The 18,451-nt window shown below is 40.4% G+C and overlaps 2 protein-coding genes across 2 annotated transcripts in view; both read left to right on the top strand.

Moving 5' to 3' along the window:
- The window catches only part of LOC111973858 (transcription initiation factor TFIID subunit 4-like), a 747,250-nt gene that overhangs the window by 440,930 nt on the left and 287,869 nt on the right, over window positions 1–18,451 (top strand). The gene's annotated exons all lie outside the window — the stretch shown is intronic.
- Window positions 1–18,451, top strand: part of LOC139028760 (membrane-associated guanylate kinase, WW and PDZ domain-containing protein 2-like) — a 122,023-nt gene that overhangs the window by 21,057 nt on the left and 82,515 nt on the right. Inside the window, exon 2 of the mRNA XM_070446850.1 lies at window positions 7,292–7,411. Within this exon, the coding sequence (XP_070302951.1) occupies window positions 7,292–7,411 (120 nt within the window). The remainder of the gene's footprint in view (window positions 1–7,291; window positions 7,412–18,451) is intronic.

Here is an 18,451-nt window from a genome sequence, read left to right as displayed (position 1 = left end):
GCGGGAACGGTGAGAAACTTGTTTCTGGAAAGGTTGATTTTTAAAAGTAGAAGCTCAAATTGTTTGGGCACAGACCTAGATAGTAAGGCAGAACTCTGCAGGCTCTCTCTGCAGTAGATTGCAACACAGCCCCCTTTGGCAGTTCTATGTTGTCGTAAAATGTTATAGTTAGGAATGGAAATGTCAGGGTTTTTGGTGGCCTTCCTAATCAGGATTCAGACACGGCAGGGACATCCGGGTTGTTAGAGTGTGCTAAAGCAGTGAATACATTGTGAATTTGTTGTATGGTGGTATTAAACATTTTGTATTGTAGATAGTATGTAGTGGTGTAATAATGTTAATGTTATATGATGTACTGTTTTATCTTTTGTTTTATAGGTAATGTAAGTGCTTTAATATGTTAATTATTTTTGGACCCCATAATAAATACAAATTTAAATGCATTCCTGGTGACTAACTCATGAAGCTGGTTGAGGGAATGCCAAGAGTGTGCAAAGCTGTCATCAAGGCAAGTGGGTGGCTACTTAGAAGAATCTCAAATATAAAATATATTTTGAATTATATAACACTTTTTTAGTAACTACATGATTCCATATGTGTTATTTCATAGTGTTGATGTCTTCACTATTATTCTACAATGTAGAAAATAGTAAAAATAAAGAAAAATCCTGGAATGAGTAGGTGTGTTCAAATGTTTGACCGGTACTGTATATACCATCCATTTTTATTAAAGCAGTAGCATTTAAGGTACGTGTGTTGAGGACAGTTACCCCAGTACTTGGGAAACGCCCCTTTTCTCAAAATATTTAATTAAATAACTACTGCAAACTGTAGCCATTTTTTTCCCCTTCATAGTTTGTTTCCCTAAGCATGATCTTCATCCACATAACTTATTTTTACCAAACTTTGCCTTTTTGTGTCAGAAATTGGACATTGTTCCATGTTACACTATCCTAAAATGATTTTATACTAGGTTACATGTTGGTGCCAACTTTCATTCAGAAATTATGACTTAATAATAATAATAAAAAATTGTGCTCTGGTAGGCTAGATAAAATAACAGCAGTACACCGCTGGTTATAATAAATGTAAAGCAATTGCCATGTGTGGTCAACTAATAGGCCTAATTCCAGCATAATTTTAATTGGGACAGCGTCATTGCGCTGATTTGAGACAGGCATGGGAACTCGTCTTGATAAATCAATCAATGACAGATTTTTAGTTACATTATTGTAACCAAAAATCTGACATTGAGTGATTTATCAAGACGAGTTGGGAAATGAGTTGGGAAAAGACGAGCTGGGAAATGATAGCTAAGTTATGGTGAGTGCTCATGATCATTAGTATAGCAATTGAAAGCAATGCAGGTCTTCTCTACACACACACACACACACACATTAGACCTATAGCTTGTCTGATCCTTCCCTGATGTTTTCCATAACTTTCCAACACTTTTCTGATGCATTTCAGTTACTTAGTTTACTGATGTGAAAACACATTTTTACACTTTTCCCTTAGGCTATTCAAGTAACTTTACATATTTTCTTATTGGTTAAAAAGGTCATAAGGCCAACATAGTTTRAATAACAATATAGCTGGAAACACTAGCCTATTGACTTCATTGACTTACTGAATGTAATATCTTGTAATTGTATGCTAGCCTACTTGGTGATAGATTATTACAATATTATTGTAACAGTATGCCTACCTACACAATAATAAACTCATATGGGGTTACTGACCACAAAGTGTTGATTATTTGGCCTTTGGGAGCGCACAGCCTATGGATGAAAACATCCACCATAGGAAGGAGTGTTGAAAGTGCTGCAGATGAATTTAAATAAATTTGCCACATCTAATAATCACTCCTGTCTCTACAGAAATGAATGAAATCATTGAAAATACTACACCAAAGAGTGTAAAATGTCTTTCTTAAAAAATGGCTGTAGATTGGTGTTATGTCACATTACAGTTGCATAGACCTAGTCGAGAATCACGTAATTGGGCAACCCACGCTGCAAATATCAAACAGCTGATTGTTAAGTTGTGCCTGTCAATGTTTAGCCAGTAGCTAAAACATCTTTTGCAATATTTCAAAATAAAATTGCGGGAAAAAACAGTTTGGATAAGTGATTGCCACTGGAAAGTTGGTGACTATAATTTCCTCCTCATATTGTAGGCCTAAGATCTATGTATCCACTCTTTTCATTGGCCTATGCTATTGGTTGCATTTAAAAACATGGGTCGTTCGTTTTATTGATCTCAGTATGTCAATGTCAGAGTAGCTTGTCATTTTGTGTGGTATAAACAAATATTATTGTAATGTCTCCAGTGAGAGAAGGTAGAATTTCAGGAAATGATTTTAGAAAAGGCATTTTTTTTCTCTGATCGCAAACCCCTCAGACCCTGGTCTTCAGGACTAAGCCCCAAATGGAATGAAACTCTGGTGATGGCCCTGTTGAACACTAATAAGCAATTAGATCAATTTGATAGAAAAAGACAGCGTGGACAACCCACAGTGGAATCAATCTTGTTTGTCTTCAGTGTCGGCTTCGGTTCTGCGAAAACACTGTGAGTGGACTCTCACCCCTCTCTTGTAAGCCAATCAGTTTTCTAAGCTGAAAAAACAACAACACCCGTCTTGAGTCTACAGTGTGCTTGAGTAGAGTAGAGATTCCACTCATTAACAACACTGCCTCTCATTAGCACAAATAATCTCGCTCACTACTGTAGCACCATCTAAACACACACACACTGCGGTCTCTGCAGCTTAGAGCAGGGCTAATTGAAGCATGGTAATAGTGTGCTGTTTGTGCAAGGTTGCAGTTTCCACAATAAGAGGTGTGTATTCGTGCTTGCCTGCCTTTCCGGCGTGGGTGCATGCTTGAGTGCGTGTGTAGGCAGTGAGTAAGTCATGGTTTGTTAAAGTGGCCTGTGTATCGATTCAGCCCATTATTAACTTCACAATCTTCCTCAGATTGATTTGCTCATAGAGAATCAGCAATGTCGTTACACAAAATGTTCTGTATATTGTTTGGAACATTTCTGTGGAAGCTGAAAAAACGAGACCTATCTTATCTTACCTTATCAACACACACCCAAGCCTAGTGTTTTGAAGGTCTCACATAGATTTTGGTTCACCACAACACATCTTTGTACATATCCATTCAAACCTTCTGCTTGGGTGGGGCCCTAATGCTCTCGTATGGCTTTCCAATCCGTCCGACAAAAGCATACATTTATGAAATGGGTTTGGATCATTATAAGAAGCAATGATTCTTCTCTCTCTCTCCCTCTTTCTCTCTCTTTTACTCTTCTTGTCTGCACTCTCCCTTATGGTCCCTCAATAGTCACTCATCCTCTCTCTTCTCTTTACCTTCTGTGCCACTACTTAACCTTCCCATTTTTGGAGTTTATTCAGATCCCCATTAGCTTTTGCCAAAGCAGCAGCTATTCTTCCTGGGGTCCACAAAAAACACAACATGACAAGTAAAAGACACTGATAAACTGATATACAAAGACAGTCAACACAAATCTAAAATACAACGATATATAAACAATACAACAATTTGTTTTAGAATAATTGTACAAACACAACAAAAAAAAGCATGTGTTTGTGTGTGTGTGTCCCCTCACAGTCCCTGCTGTTCCATAAAATGTTGTTGAATCTTTTTTTTAAGGTAATTTTGCTCTTTGCTTGAGTAATTAGAGATGGAAGGGAGTTCTATGCGATCATGGCTCTGTATAATACTGTGCGTTGCCGTGAATTAGTTTTGGACTTGGGGACTGTGAAGAGACCCGTGGTGGCATGTCTTGTGGGGTACTGTATGTATGGGTGTCTGAGCTGAATGTTATCTGATTATGCAGATAATCTGGACTTTTATCATCAAAACAAGAAGAGAAGCAGTTATTCTCTGGAAAAGCAAGGTTAGAAAGCAAATGGATCCTGCTGAAAAGAGAAGACTAATCTGTCTGTCTGACTAATATATCAACTTCCAAATTGGCCTATGAGCAAACACCATTGTTTTACAAAGTAAGAGAGAGATACGCTTTTGGCATAAGCACATCCTTGGGTGAATCAGTAAGACTGGAAATATATTTTAGGACCATCATTTCCTCCTCATATTGTACATTATGTTTCTCCACACACCCAGGCCTAGGCTATTGGTGAATTCAAGGTTGTTTTTATTGATTTATTCTCAGTTTTTCAGTGTCAAAGCAGACTGTCATAGACTGTCATACCTTTGTAGGGTATTATGCATGCATATTCTGCTGATGTATCCAGTCATCTAAAACAGGGGTCCTTAAACTTTTTCAGCCTAGGACACAAATTCGAAATTCTGTGTTTTCCTGGGACCCAAGCTTAGGAAAATATGCAACTATACATAAATATCAGTACATTTAATTGCCCTTGTGCCTAAAACAAATGCAATATAGACAAAAAAACTAATAACAGTGAAATTGAATATCCATATAAATATCTATCCATGTTTATTTTCCCCCATTAAAAAGACTCTTACATATCTGTCTAGGTTGGAACTGGTGCTGTTAAAATACAATAAATCATTTTTATTCTGAACTGGAATAAACTGATTGATCACACAGATCTAGACCAAAAAACACACACACAGTCCTAATGAGAGGTGTGTGGCTGGTTGAAGTTTTTATTTTTGGGCTCTGTTTTTGACAGTGCATCACTGAGGTCATGCTCAGTCTTGAAACTGTTCTGTACTTGTTTATTTAAGTATTTCAGAGTCGAGAACCCTGACTCGCATAGGTATGTGGTGCCAAGCTGGATCAGAACATCTACTGCTTTCTCAGTCAGGCAGGAGACCACTTCCTGTAGTAGATGAGCAAACCAGAAGTCTGTGAGTGTGTTTGCCTCAAACAGCATCTTGCTTCAATCAGTTAATTCCAGTTAAGAATAAAAATGATTAAATGTATTTTAACAGCAACAGTTCCAACCTAGACTAGCTAGCTTGCTTACTTTCAGTAGCTAGCTTGCTTTGGCGAATGTTAGCTATTAGCTTTGTACAAGGCCAGGGGATTGAAAGAGAAACTCACATCTACTACTATGATAGTTAGTACTCCCTTATTCCTGTTATAAAATGACAACAATGCCTTGCTAGCTGACTTACTTTTCCACTGTCAAAGCACTGTTTCCTGAAGCATTCTGCCTTATTCTGAAAGAACTCCCTGGGTTTACCACCATGCTGTGGATGTTTGGTCAGGACGTGTGGTTTTATTAATTTGTTCATTTTGAGAGACTCATTACTAAGCACTTCCCCGCACAAAACACTTTGTGGACGCTCCTCATTATAAATTTGTATGAAAGAGCGAGAAACTCATCGCTGTATATGCGTTTCATGACAATTGACCTCAGTCAGAACTTGCAGCTAGCATGAGTCCATGTGATGACAGCGGTGAGTGATGGCGAGTGGGAATGACAAATCAGTGGCAGACAGCGCATTATCTGCTGCTGAACGACAGCGCTGCAATTGTGTGTGTCGCTGAGTGATCTTCAAGAAAACTGCAGAAAAAAAGATCCGGTAATCCGTGAAGCACACAGGCATCTATCTCCCTCTCCCACTGCGCAGCTACCAAACTAGAGACTGCTGCTAAGCAGAGAGTGCACTGAACAGAGAGCGCGGATGCACTTGGCCAAATCAATTCCAGTAATTCATTAAATAATTATACATTTACTCTGACACGTCGCAACCCACCATTAACAGGTCCGTGACCCACTTTGGGTCGGGACCCATACTTTAAGAAAGGCTGATCTAAAATTATGTAGAATTGCATTTAATGTGTTTATAAAATGCCACATTTTTCTCAGACCCTAGGCTACAATTTCTTTCCCCCATGTGTACAACTCCTGCAAGCGCCTCTACTCTACTGCTTTATGCCAGTATGCAAAAGCGATGATAATGCATGCAATGCTTTATTATAAAGGTTACTTGTTTTTCATGCATTCCGGTACCTAAGAGCCCCCCAGGTCACCCTTCTCTCAGGCTCACTTTTTGCTCAGGCACCTCCCAATTTACAAATTAAGCACTACCCTTCCCTACATGAAAGTCAATAGTTCTCTGAAAAATAGCATTGTATTTGGTAAAACACAATTCTCTCCATCAGTTTAATAAGAAAGGGCGGCAAACTGATTGGGCGGCTGTTAGAGCCAGCAAAGGGTGCTTTACTATTTTTAGGCAGTGGAATTACTTTAGCTTCCTTCCACGCCTGTGGACACACATTTCTTTAGGCTTTGGTTAAATATATAGCAAATAGGGGTGGCAATACAGTTTGCTACCATTCTCAATAGTTTCCCATCAAGGTGGTCCATACCTGGTTGTATAGTTTTTTTCACCTGTCCACAACATTCAAAACAGCAGTCTTTCGCTTTCATTATTAGATATTTTATACAAAACTATGATGATTCACTGTTCAATGTTGTCATTTCACTTTTGAGTTTTTCCACTTTACTAGTGAAATAGTCATTGAAATGATTGGCAGTGTCAAAAGGTTTTGTTATAAATGTCTCATGAACTTCAATGAATTATGGATATTAACTGCCAATGATATCATTTAAGTCTCTTTCCATTGTGTTCTATGTCATTTATCTTAGTTTGTTAATGTCATTTCTGCTTCTTTTTGTTACATTTTGTCACAACATTTCTAAATTTACAGTATGTCAACCAATCAACTAAGCACCCTGACTTGTTTGCCACTTATTTTGCATAATTTATTTTAAACAAATCATTTTTCAATTAATCTTCAAACCAGAGGGATCTAACAGTTCTCACAGTGAATTTCCTAACAGGTGCATGCTTGTCAACAATTGGCATAAATCATTTTACAAATACTTCCAGTGCTGCATCTGGATTCACTTCCTCATGCAACAAAAGAGTCCTGAGAAAACATTTTGTATGATCTTTTAGAAATTACTTTAGACTCAAATCTTTTCCTCTCCTTTTCCCTCTTCTCAATGTTCACTGTCTCCCCTCCTCCCGTCTTRCTCTTCTCTTTACCCTGCTCAACCGGAGGGCTCCCAGTTCAAATCCCGAGTCTGGTAATAAAAATCTGTTGGGCTGTGAGCCGGCAACCGGAGGGTTGTTGGTATCAAATCCTATATGCCATCTCCTGCTGTTGTGCCCTTAACCCCCTAAAACTGCTCCAGGGGCCGTTTCTTCAACCTCTGTGTGTGTATTTGTATGGCTGGTTTGGATAAAGGAAAATGTTTAGACAAATCTGTGTCTGTACCAATTTACAATAAAGTAATCTTCTTCTCCCTCTGTAGGTACCAACCGGCAGCCGAAGGAAGGAGAGGTCCCGGGGGTGGACTATAACTTTGTGAGCACAGAGGGCTTTATGGAACTGGAGCAAAGTGGAGCCCTGCTAGAGAGTGGAACCTATGAAGGTGAGTCCACTGACCATGACACTGACCATAACACAACAGTGACCAAGACACTGACCACAATCCACTAGGATTGCTACATGCTCCATAACTGCCATCCTGAAAATTACACATTTTGTCTTCACACAAATATTAACACACACACCACCACATTGGATCTCTTTTTTTTCTTTCTATTTATTAAGGATCCCCATTAGCTTCTGCCAAGGCAGGAGCTATTCTTCCTGGGATCCAGCAACATGAAGGCAGTTACATACAATCTAAAATATTGCATGACATTACATTTCATAACAGTTTTCACAACACATTATGTTCCCTCAGGCCACTACTCTGCTGTCACATATCTACAATGCAAAATCCATGTGTACGTGTATGTAAAGTGCGTGTCTTATCATGTGTGTGTGTGTCTCTTCTCATTGTGGTAGTGGAATTGCGTTTGAACTTAAGTAATTTCACTCAGACTGTGTGTGAGCTATGTGTTGGGTTTGATGCTACTCAAGGCTTTTCATCTGGCTTCAGACCCTGGCAGAGACCTACAGATGGATGATCTGCTGGTTCTATTCCCCAGTAGGAGGTAGGAGTCACCATTTAGACAAGGGTCTCTTTCACAAGGGAGCCCTGCATATACAATTTCATAAGACAAAATACAGCTCAACGCAAATATTCAAGGAAAACAATTACATTCCTCAATAAGAAGGTACTCAATTAATATTTTACATTTCCAGAGCGGGCTGGTTCCAGTAATGAGGTGCCCTAAAACAATAAGCGGATTTACCTAGTTCGGTGGAGACCTGCGGAACCTCAAAAGAACCAACCTTGTGAATGGGTTTGGTATTTCTTGGAAGCTGGTGTAGTAGAGATTTTTAAGCAAAAAGGGAATAATTAAGTGATCTACAGGACTTTAATGAGGACCAGCCAACCGTTTGATACAGGATGCAGTGGGGAGTATTAAAATTGTTACCTGTGATAAAGCGAAGGGCCCTATTGTAGACGGAATCCAAAGGTTTTAGATTAGTGACTGCTGAAATCTTGTAAAATGGTGTCACCATAGTCAAGAACTGGCAGGAACGTTGACTGTGCAATTTGCTTCCTACTATTTAGGGAGAGGCAAGATCTATTTCTAAAAAAGGGGGGCCGCATACCGTGACTTCAAACCACCACCAAGTCCCATATGTGCACGATATGAGACGACATACACCTTTCAGGAACCGCACAATCAGAGGTTGGGTCCCCTGGTGAGGCTCTGTCAATTCCCACATGAAACGCTGAAATAGCGGCCATGTACACTTTTAATAACACGGAGAATGCCCTGAATGCACTGAAAAGGAACAATCGCTTTATCTGGGCAAAAGAGCTCAAACACTTGCCACTTAAACGCATTTGTATTTGTATTTATTAATGATCCCCATTAGCTGCTGTCATGGCAGCAACTACTCTTTCTGGAGTCCAGCATAATTAATTTAAAATATTACATGACATTACATTTCATAACACTTTTCACAACACATTCAGTGTGTTCTCTCAGGCCACTACTCTAGTATCACATTTCTACAATACAAAATATATTTTTGCGTATGTGTAGAGTGAGTGTCTTATCATGTGTATGCGTGTCTGTGCCTGTGTGTGTCTCTTCACAGTCCCTGCTGCTCCATAAGGCGTATTTGTAACATGTTTTTAAATCTAATTCTACTGCTTGCATAAGTTACCTGATGTGGAATAGACTTCCATGTAGCCATGGCTCTATGTAGTAATGTGTGCCTCCCATAGTCTGTTCATGACTTTGGGATTGTGAAGAGACCTTCGGTGGCATGTCTTGTAGGGTATGCATGGGTGTCCGAGCTGTGTCCAAGTAGTTTAAAAAGACACCCCGGTGCAGTCAGCATGTCAACACTTCTTACAAAACAAGTGGTGGGGATAGGTGTCCCGTCAACGGGACAGTTGTAAATCATGCAGTGCCTTGTGTCACGATCGCAGATTTTTGCGAAACAACACATGTCGGTACATATAATTGTCTTATACCTTAAATTCTTGTTAATATAACTGCACTGTCCCATTTACAGTAGCTATTACTGCAAAAAAATGCCATGCTATTGTTTGAGGAGAGCTCCTAACAACAAAACACTTTTTAAGTATTATAAATTCACCTCTGAAAGTGAAATGTGTACTTACATTCTGAAATCTTGCTCTGATTTATCATCCAAAGGGTCCCAGAGATAACATGAAGTGTCGTTTTAGATCAAATCCTTTTTCAAATAGCATGCACGATCGATTTTGTTTTTCCACTCCTTCAATTTGCAAAGAAAGGAATCTGTGAAAATCTAACCCTAAACGTTGTTTCAACCAGTAAAATCACATTCGTTTTTATTCCTCAGAGATCCTAGAATGTAACAGACTTCACTGTATCATTAGGGGTGTAGTATATCCTATAGGACACCAAATTTGGTCAGAGAGCGACCAATGGCACGCTGATGACACGGGCGGTCTTCACTTGATCAACTGTAACTGTCAAATAGGCACCAATCGGGGTCAAACAAAGCCAGCTAAATAGCCATTGAGCTGGGCTGTCGTAAAATGTAGCTGCTAACCTTGTTACGCCTTTTTCGTTTGGACAAAAATGTTAAGAATATGGAGAGTTATGAAAACTTGTTGTTTCGCAAATGTTGAACTTGTAATATGGCTACTAATACTGGAAAAGCTGAATCAAAGTCCAAGTATACAGATTTGATGATATTCTTGCAGAAAAATGTAATGTGAATGTTAATGTCTCCTTCACGATTTGCCCAAATGTACCTGGGTGACTTTACACTAAATGTCATGTAGTTTGCTCATACTTCAAGTTATCCATCTAAAACTTGCACATACACTGCTGCCATCTTGTGGACACCATCGTGATGGCTAGATGTGGGACCTTTCTCTTGCATTTCAAAGAAGGTGGTAGAGAAGAGAAAAGAAAGGTTGTTTTTTTCTTTGTATTTTCTTCTACCAGATCTATGGTGTTATATTCTCCTACATTCAATTCAAATTTCCACAAAATTCAAAGTGTTTCGTTTCAAATGGTACCAAGAATGTGCATATCCTTGCTTCAGGGCCTTCAGGGCAGTTAGATTTGGGTATGTCATTTTAGGGGGAAATTGAAAAAAAGGGGTCTCTCTCTAAAAAGTTAAATCAATCTCGCCTCCACTTTGAGCCATGAGAGATTTACACGCAGATTATTAATGTTAGCTCCCGGTGTACATTTAAGGGCCAGCAATGCTGCCCTGTTTAGAGCCAATTGTAATTTTCCGAATTCCTTCTTTGTGGCACCACAGTAGTCCAGGTGTGACAAAACTAGGGCCTGTGGGACCTGCCTTGTTGATAGTGCTGTTAAGAAGGCAGAGCAGCACTTTATTATGGACAGTCTTCTCTCCATCTTAGCTACTGGTTGTATCAACATGTTTTGACAATGACAGTTTACAAATCAGGGTTACACCAAGCAGTTTAGTCACCTCAGCTTGCTCAATTTCCACATTTTATTACAATATTTTATTGGGGTTTAGTGAATGAGTTGTCCAAAATACAATGCTTTTAGTTCTTYAAATATTTAGGACTAACTTATTCCTTGCCACCCATTCTGAAACTAACTGCAGCTCTTTGTTAAGTTTTGCAGTGATGTTACTCGCTGTAATAGCTGACGTGTATGGTGTTGAGTCATCCGCATACATAGACAAACTGGCTTTACTCAAAGCCAGTGGCATGTCATTAGTAAAGGTTGAGAAAAGTACATACTTCTCCCCATTTTAGCTACTGTTGTATCAATATGTTTTGACCATGACACTTTACAAACCAGGGTTACTCCAAGCAGAAAAAAGCAAGGGGTCTAGACAGCTGGCCAAGGGAATTCCTGATTCTACTTGGATTATGTTGGAGAGGCTTCCAACTTCTTCTTAATAGGGGGTGCTATTTTCACTTTGGGAAAAAATCGTGCCCAAATTAAACGGCCTCGTACTCTGTTCTAGATCATACAATATGCWTATTATTATTACTATTGGATAGAAAACACTCTGAAGTTTCTAAAACTGTTTGAATTATATCTGTGAGTAAAACAGAACTCATTTGGCAGCAAACTTCCAAACAGGAAGTGAAAATTCTGAAAATGGGGCTCTGTGTCAGGGCCTGCCTATTCAACTGGCTTATATTTATGGATCTGTATGCACTTCATACGCCTTCCACTAGATGTCAACAGGCAGTAGAATGTTGAATGGGGTGTCTAGCTTGATGTGAGACCGAATGAGAGCTTTTGGAGTGACAGGTCCGCTCTTTTGGCAGTATTCAACTGCGCACCAGGGAACCTCACATTGTCTTCTGAAATGCGTTAGGTATACACTACGCTCCGGCTCTGATTTTATTGGATACATATGAGAAAAACATGATAAAGTAGGATTTTCAACCGAGTTTGACCAGTTTATTCGACGTTTATTGGGACTTTTGGAATTTTTCGTTCCATGCGCTAAGATTTCTTGGACATGTGCCCTCCACATGGCTAGCCAAAGTTGCTAATTCGACAGAAGAAATGGACATTCTAAAACAAAACAACGATTTATTCTGGAACTAGGACTCCTTGCACAACATTCTGATGGAATATCATCAAAAGTAAGAGAATATTTATGATGTTATTTCGTATTTTTGTGGTTTGTGTTGGCTCCAACAAGGCGGAGAATATGTGAGCGCTGTCTCACAATATTGCATGCTGTATGTTGTACTAAAGTTATTTTTTTTAATCTAACACAGCGGTTGCATTAACTTCTTGTGAATTGTTGGGCGCTGTCTCACAATATTGCATGCTGTACTTGTACTAAAGTTATTTAAAAAAAATTAACACAGCGGTTGCATTAAGAACCAGTGTATCTTTCATTTGCTGTACAACATGTATTTTTTAGTAAAGTTTATGATGAGTTTTTCGGTTAGATTACGTGACTGTCCAAAATTTCTCCGGACAATTTGGTGCATTATGGCTACGTACTCACAATGTAAAACCATGATTTGTACCTCTAAATATGCACATTTTCGAACAAAACATAAATGTATTGTATAACATGATGTTATAAGACTGTCATCTGATGAAGTTGTTCAAAGGTTAGTGATTAATTTTATCTCTATTTGTGGGTTTTGTGAAAGCTATCTTTACGGTGAATAAATGGCGTTGTGTGTTTGGCTATTGTGGTGAGCTAATATAAATATATATTGTGTTTTTGCTGTAAAACACTTAAAAAATCAGAAATATTGGCTGGATTCACAAGATGTTTATCTTTCATTTGCTGTACAACATGTATTTTTCATAAATGTTTTATGATGAGTATTTATTCATTTCACGTTGCTCTCTGTAATTATTCTGGCTGTTTTGGTGCTATTTGTGATGGTGGCTGCAATGTAAAACTACGATTTATACCTCTAAATATGCACATTTTCGAAACAAAACATAAATGTATTGTATAACATGATGTTATAAGACTGTCATCTGATGAAGTTGTTCAAAGGTTAGTGATTCATTTTATCTCTATTTGTGGGTTTTGTGAAAGCTATGTTGGCGGTGAAAACATGGTGAAAACATGGCATTGTGTGTTTGGCTATTGTGGTGAGCTAATATAAATATATATTGTGTTTTCGCTATAAAACATTWWAAAAATCGGAAATGATGGCTGGATTCACAAGATGTTTATCTTTCATTTGCTGTATTGGACTTGTGATTTCATGAAATTATATTATATGATATCCCTGTGGCGCTAGGCTAGGCTATGCTAGTCAGCTTTTTTGATGAGGAGGATCCCGGATCCGGGAGAGAGAAGCGGTAGAGGTTAAAACACCCTCTCTATTCTGTTAGACTCTTTATCCACAATGTATCAGGGGGTGTAAAGCCATAGCACATATAGTACTAGTGAAATGTTTGGATACACCTACTCATTCCAGGGATTTTAATTTATTTTTACTATTTTCTACATTGTAGAATAATAGTGAAGACATACACTATGAAATATCACATATGGAATCATGTAGTAACCAAAAACCAAAAAAAAGTAACAAAAAAAAAGTGTTAACCTTTCACGAGTATCTACCCCGGGTCCGGGATCACCCCCCACCCCCCCCCACACTGAGTAGCATAGCCTAGCATAGCGTCACAATTAAATAGTAGCATCTAAATATCATTAAATCACAAGTTGTGAACGCTATCAAGGATACGGACACTGCTTACGTCTTCCCTGGATGCCTTTACGTGATGACGATTTGAATGGTATCGATTGCGCAATCACAGCCCCTATAAACAAAAACACGTGTAGGTAGGAACTCTTTTCCAGATGTGTCGGCGCGCGGTGGACACCGACCTGCTCTTTTTCCAAGCATTAGTGTAGCCAGTTATATTTCTCCGGTCATGTTCTACTCGTTATAGGAGTATAAAACATCATAAGGTAGTTAATTTAACCGTTTTATAGCAATTTATATCCGTTTAGTGCGATTTTGGGACATTTATTTCTGAGACCTGTGTCTCTGGCAGGTTCCAGTTCATGCCGAACGCAATGGGCATTTCTACATGGCAAGAGGACAGCTTTCGACCAAAAGACGATTAGACCCAAGAAAGGATTCTTTGCCCAAGATTCTGATGGAAGAACAGCTCAAAGTAGGAACAATTATTATGATAAATCGTGTTTCTGTCGAGAAATGTTAATCGCTTATGACGCCATTTTGTTTGACGTAGCTTCGCTTGGCGCAAACTGTATTGAAAAGTAAGGATAATTTAAAAAATGTAAATCAGCGATTGTATTAAGAATTAATTGTCTATCAATCGCTGTCCACCCTATATTTTTTAGTCACGTTTATGAGTATTTATGTATACGACTAGATCACTGTCTAATATGGCGCACGACATTGTCTGACCAGCTGGGCAACTTTTGTCATTGTCTAACCATGATTTTGGTGGCTAAATATGCACATTTTCGAACAAACTGTATATGTATGTTGTAATGTGATGTTACAGGAGTGTCATCTGAAGAATTCTGAGAAGGTTAGTGAAAAAATTAATATATTTTGGCGATGTTTACGTTATCGCTCTCTTTGGCTAGAATCAATGCTCTGGTAACGTTTGCTATGTGGTATGCTAATATAACGATTTATTGTGTTTTCGCTGAGACACTTAGAAAATCTGAAATAAATCAAATCAAATCAAATCAAATTTTATTGTCACATACACATGGTTAGCAGATGTTAATGCAAGTGTAGCGAAATGCTTGTGCTTCTAGTTCCGACAATGCAGTAATAACCAACAAGTAATCTAACCTAACAATTCCACAACTACTACCTTTAAACACACACAAGTGTAAAGGGATAAAGAATATGTACATAAAGATATATGAATGAGTGGTGTACAGAACGGCATGGCAAGTGCAGTAGATGGTATAGAGTACGGTATATACATATGAGATGAGTACTGTAGGGTATGTAAACATAAAGTGGCATAGTTTAAAGTGGCTAGTGGTACATGTATTACATAAAGATGGCAAGATGCAGTAGATGATATAGAGTACAGTATATACATATGAGATGGGTAATGTAGGGTATGTAAACATTATATTAAGTGGCATTGTTTAAAGTGGTAGTGGTACATTTTTACATAATTTCCATCAATTCCCATTTTTAAAGTGGCTGGAGTTGAGTCAGTATGTTGGCAGCGGCCGCTAAATGTTAGTGGTGGCTGTTTAACAGTCTGATGGCCTTGAGATAGAAGCTGTTTTTCAGTCTCTCGGTCCCTGCTTTGATGCACCTGTACTGACCTCGCGCTTCTGGATGATAGCGGGTGAACAGGCAGTGGCTTGGGTGGTTGTTGTCCTTGATGATCTTTATGGCCTTCCTGTGACATCGGGTGGTGTAGGTGTCCTGAGGGCAGGTAGTTTGCCCCGGTGGTGCGTTCTGCAGACCTCACTACCCTCTGGAGAGCCTTACGGTTGTGGGCGGAGCAGTTGCCGTACCAGCGGTGATACAGCCCGACAGGATGCTCTCGATTGTGCATCTGTAGAAGTTTGTGAGTGCTTTTGGTGACAAGCCGAATTTCTTCAGCCTCCTGAGGTTGAAGAGGCGCTGCTGCGCCTTCTTCACAACGCTGTCTGTGTGGGTGGACCAATTCAGTTTGTCCGTGATGTGTACACCGAGGAACTTAAAACTTTCCACCTTCTCCACTACTGACCCGTCGATGTGGATAGGGGGGTGCTCCCTCTGCTGTTTCCTGAAGTCCACAATCATCTCCTTTGTTTTGTTGACGTTGAGTGTGAGGTTATTTTCCTGACACCACACTCCGAGGGCCCTCACCTCCTCCCTGTAGGCCGTCTCGTCGTTGTTGGTAATCAAGCCTACCACTGTAGTGTCATCCGCAAACTTGATGATTGAGTTGGAGGCGTGCATGGCCACGCAGTCGTGGGTGAACAGGGAGTACAGGAGAGGGCTCAGACGCACCCCTGTGGGGCCCCAGTGTTGAGGATCAGCGGGGTGGAGATGTTGTTACCTACCCTCACCACCTGGGGGCGGCCCGTCAGGAAGTCCAGGACCCAGTTGCACACAGGGCGGGGTCGAGACCCAGGGTCCTCGAGCTTGATGACGAGTTTGGAGGGTATATGGTGTTAAATGCTGAGCTGTAATCGATGAACAGCATTCTCACATGGCTATTCCTCTTGTCCAGATGGGTTAGGGCAGTGTGCAGTGTGGTTGCGATTGCGTCGTCTGTGGACCTATTGGGTCGGTAAGCAAATTGGAGTGGGTCTAGGTGTCCGGTAGGGTGGAGGTGATATGGTCCTTGACTAGTCTCTCAAAGCACTTCATGATGACGGAAGTGAGTGCTACGGGGCGGTAGTCGTTTAGCTCAGTTACCTTAGCTTTCTTGGGAACAGGAACAATGGTGGCCCTCTTGAAGCATGTGGGAACAGCAGACTGGGATAGGATTGATTGAATATGTCCGTAAACACACCAGCCAGCTGGTCTGCGCATGCTCTGAGGACGCGGCTGGGAATGCCGTCTGGGCCTGCAGCCTTGCGAGGGTTAACACGTTTAAATGTTTTACTCACTCGGCTGCAGTGAAGGAGAGCCGCAGGTTTTTGGTAGGGGCCGTGTCAGTGGCACTGTATTGTCCTCAAAGCGGGCAAAAAAGTTGTTTAGCTGTCTGGGAGCAAGACATCCTGGTCCGCGACGGGGCTGGTTTTCTTTTGTAATCCGTGATTGACTGTAGACCCTGCCACATACTCTTGTGTCTGAGCTGTTGAATTGCGACTCGATTTTGTCTCTGTACTGGGACTTAGCCTGTTTGATTGCCTTGCGGAGAGAATAGCTACAACTGTTTGTATTCGGTCATGCTCCCGGTCACCTTGCCCTGGTTAAAAGCAGTGGTTCGCGCTTTCAGTTCCACGCGAATGCTGCCGTCAATCCACGGTTTCTGGTTTGGGAATGTTTTAATCGTTGCTGTGGGTACGACATCGTCAATGCACTTCCTAATGAACTCGCTCACCGAATCAGCATATTCGTCAATATTGTTGTTGGACGCAATGCGGAACATATTCCAATCCGCGTGATCGAAGCAGTCTTGAAGCGTGGATTCAGATTGGTCGGACCAGCGTTGAACAGACCTGAGCGCGGGAGCTTGTTGTTTTAGTTTCTGTTTGTAGGCTGGAATCAAAAAAATGGAGTCGTGGTCAGCTTTTCCGAAAGGGGGGCGGGGGAGGGCCTTATATGCGTCGCGGAATTAGTATAACAATGATCTAGGGTTTTTCCAGCCCTGGTAGCACAGTCGATATGCTGATAGAATTTAGGGAGTTTTGTTTTTAGATTAGCCTTGTTAAAATCCCCAGCTACGATGAATGCAGCCTCAGGGTGTGTGGTTTCCAGTTTACAAAGAGTCAGATAAAGTTCGTTCAGGGCCATCGATGTGTCTGCTTGGGGGGAATATATACGGCTTTGATTATGATTGAAGAGAATTCCCTTGGTAGATAATGCGGTCACATTTGATTGGGAGGAGTTCTAGATCAGGTGAACAGAATGACTTGAGTTCCTGTTGTGTTGTTATGATGAGCACACCACGTCTCGTTAATCATAAGGCATACCCCCCGCCCCTCTTCTTACCAGAAAGATGTTTGTTTCTGTCGGCGCGATGCATGAAGAAACCAGCTGGCTGCACCGACTCCGTTAGCGTCTCTTGAGTTAGCCATGTTTCCGTGAAGCAGAGCACGTTGCAATCCCTGATGTCTCTCTGGAATGCTACCCGTGCTCGGATTTCATCAACCTTATTGTCAAGAGACTGGACATTGGCGAGTAGTATGCTAGGAGTGGAGCGCGATGTGCCCGTCTCCGAAGCCTGACCGAGACCGCCTCGTTTGCCCCTTTTACGGCGTCGCACAGGGTCGCCGGCTGGGATCAGATCCATTGTATTGGGTGGAAGGCAAAACACTGGATCCGTTTCGGAAAAGTCATATTCCTGGTAGGAACGATGATGATGTTACGTTAATCGTATATTCAGTAGTTCCTCCCGACTGTATGTAATGAAACCTAAGATTACCTGGGGTACGATGTAAGAAATAACACATAAAAAAACTAAATACTGCATATTTTCCAAGGAACGCGAAGCGAGGCGGCCATCTCTTTTCGGCGCCGGAAGTAATATTGTCTGTATTCACAGGATCTGTGTCTTTCGATTGTGTATGCTGTGTATTTTTACGAAATGTTTGATGATTAGTAATTAGGTAAACACGTTGCTCTATGTATTTATTCTAGTCCATTTGTGACGGTGGGTGCAATTGTAAACTTGATATCTACCTGAAATATGCACATTTTTCTAACAAAACCTATCCTATACCATAAATATGTTATCAGACTGTCATCTGATGAGGTTTTTTCTTGGTTAGTGGCTATCAATATCTTAGTTTAGCCGAATTGGTGATAGCACCTGATGGAGTAAGAAACTGATGGAGTTAGAAAAGTGGTGTCTTTTGCTAACGTGGTTAGCTAATAGATTTACATATTTTGTCTTCCCTGTAAACA

The sequence above is a fragment of the Salvelinus sp. IW2-2015 genome, linkage group LG15 (genome assembly GCF_002910315.2).
Source record: "Salvelinus sp. IW2-2015 linkage group LG15, ASM291031v2, whole genome shotgun sequence".
In the NCBI taxonomy this organism is placed as follows: domain Eukaryota; kingdom Metazoa; phylum Chordata; class Actinopteri; order Salmoniformes; family Salmonidae; genus Salvelinus; species Salvelinus sp. IW2-2015.
The sequence above is the reverse complement of the archived record's forward strand: the minus strand, read 5'-3'. Positions and strand labels throughout refer to the sequence as shown.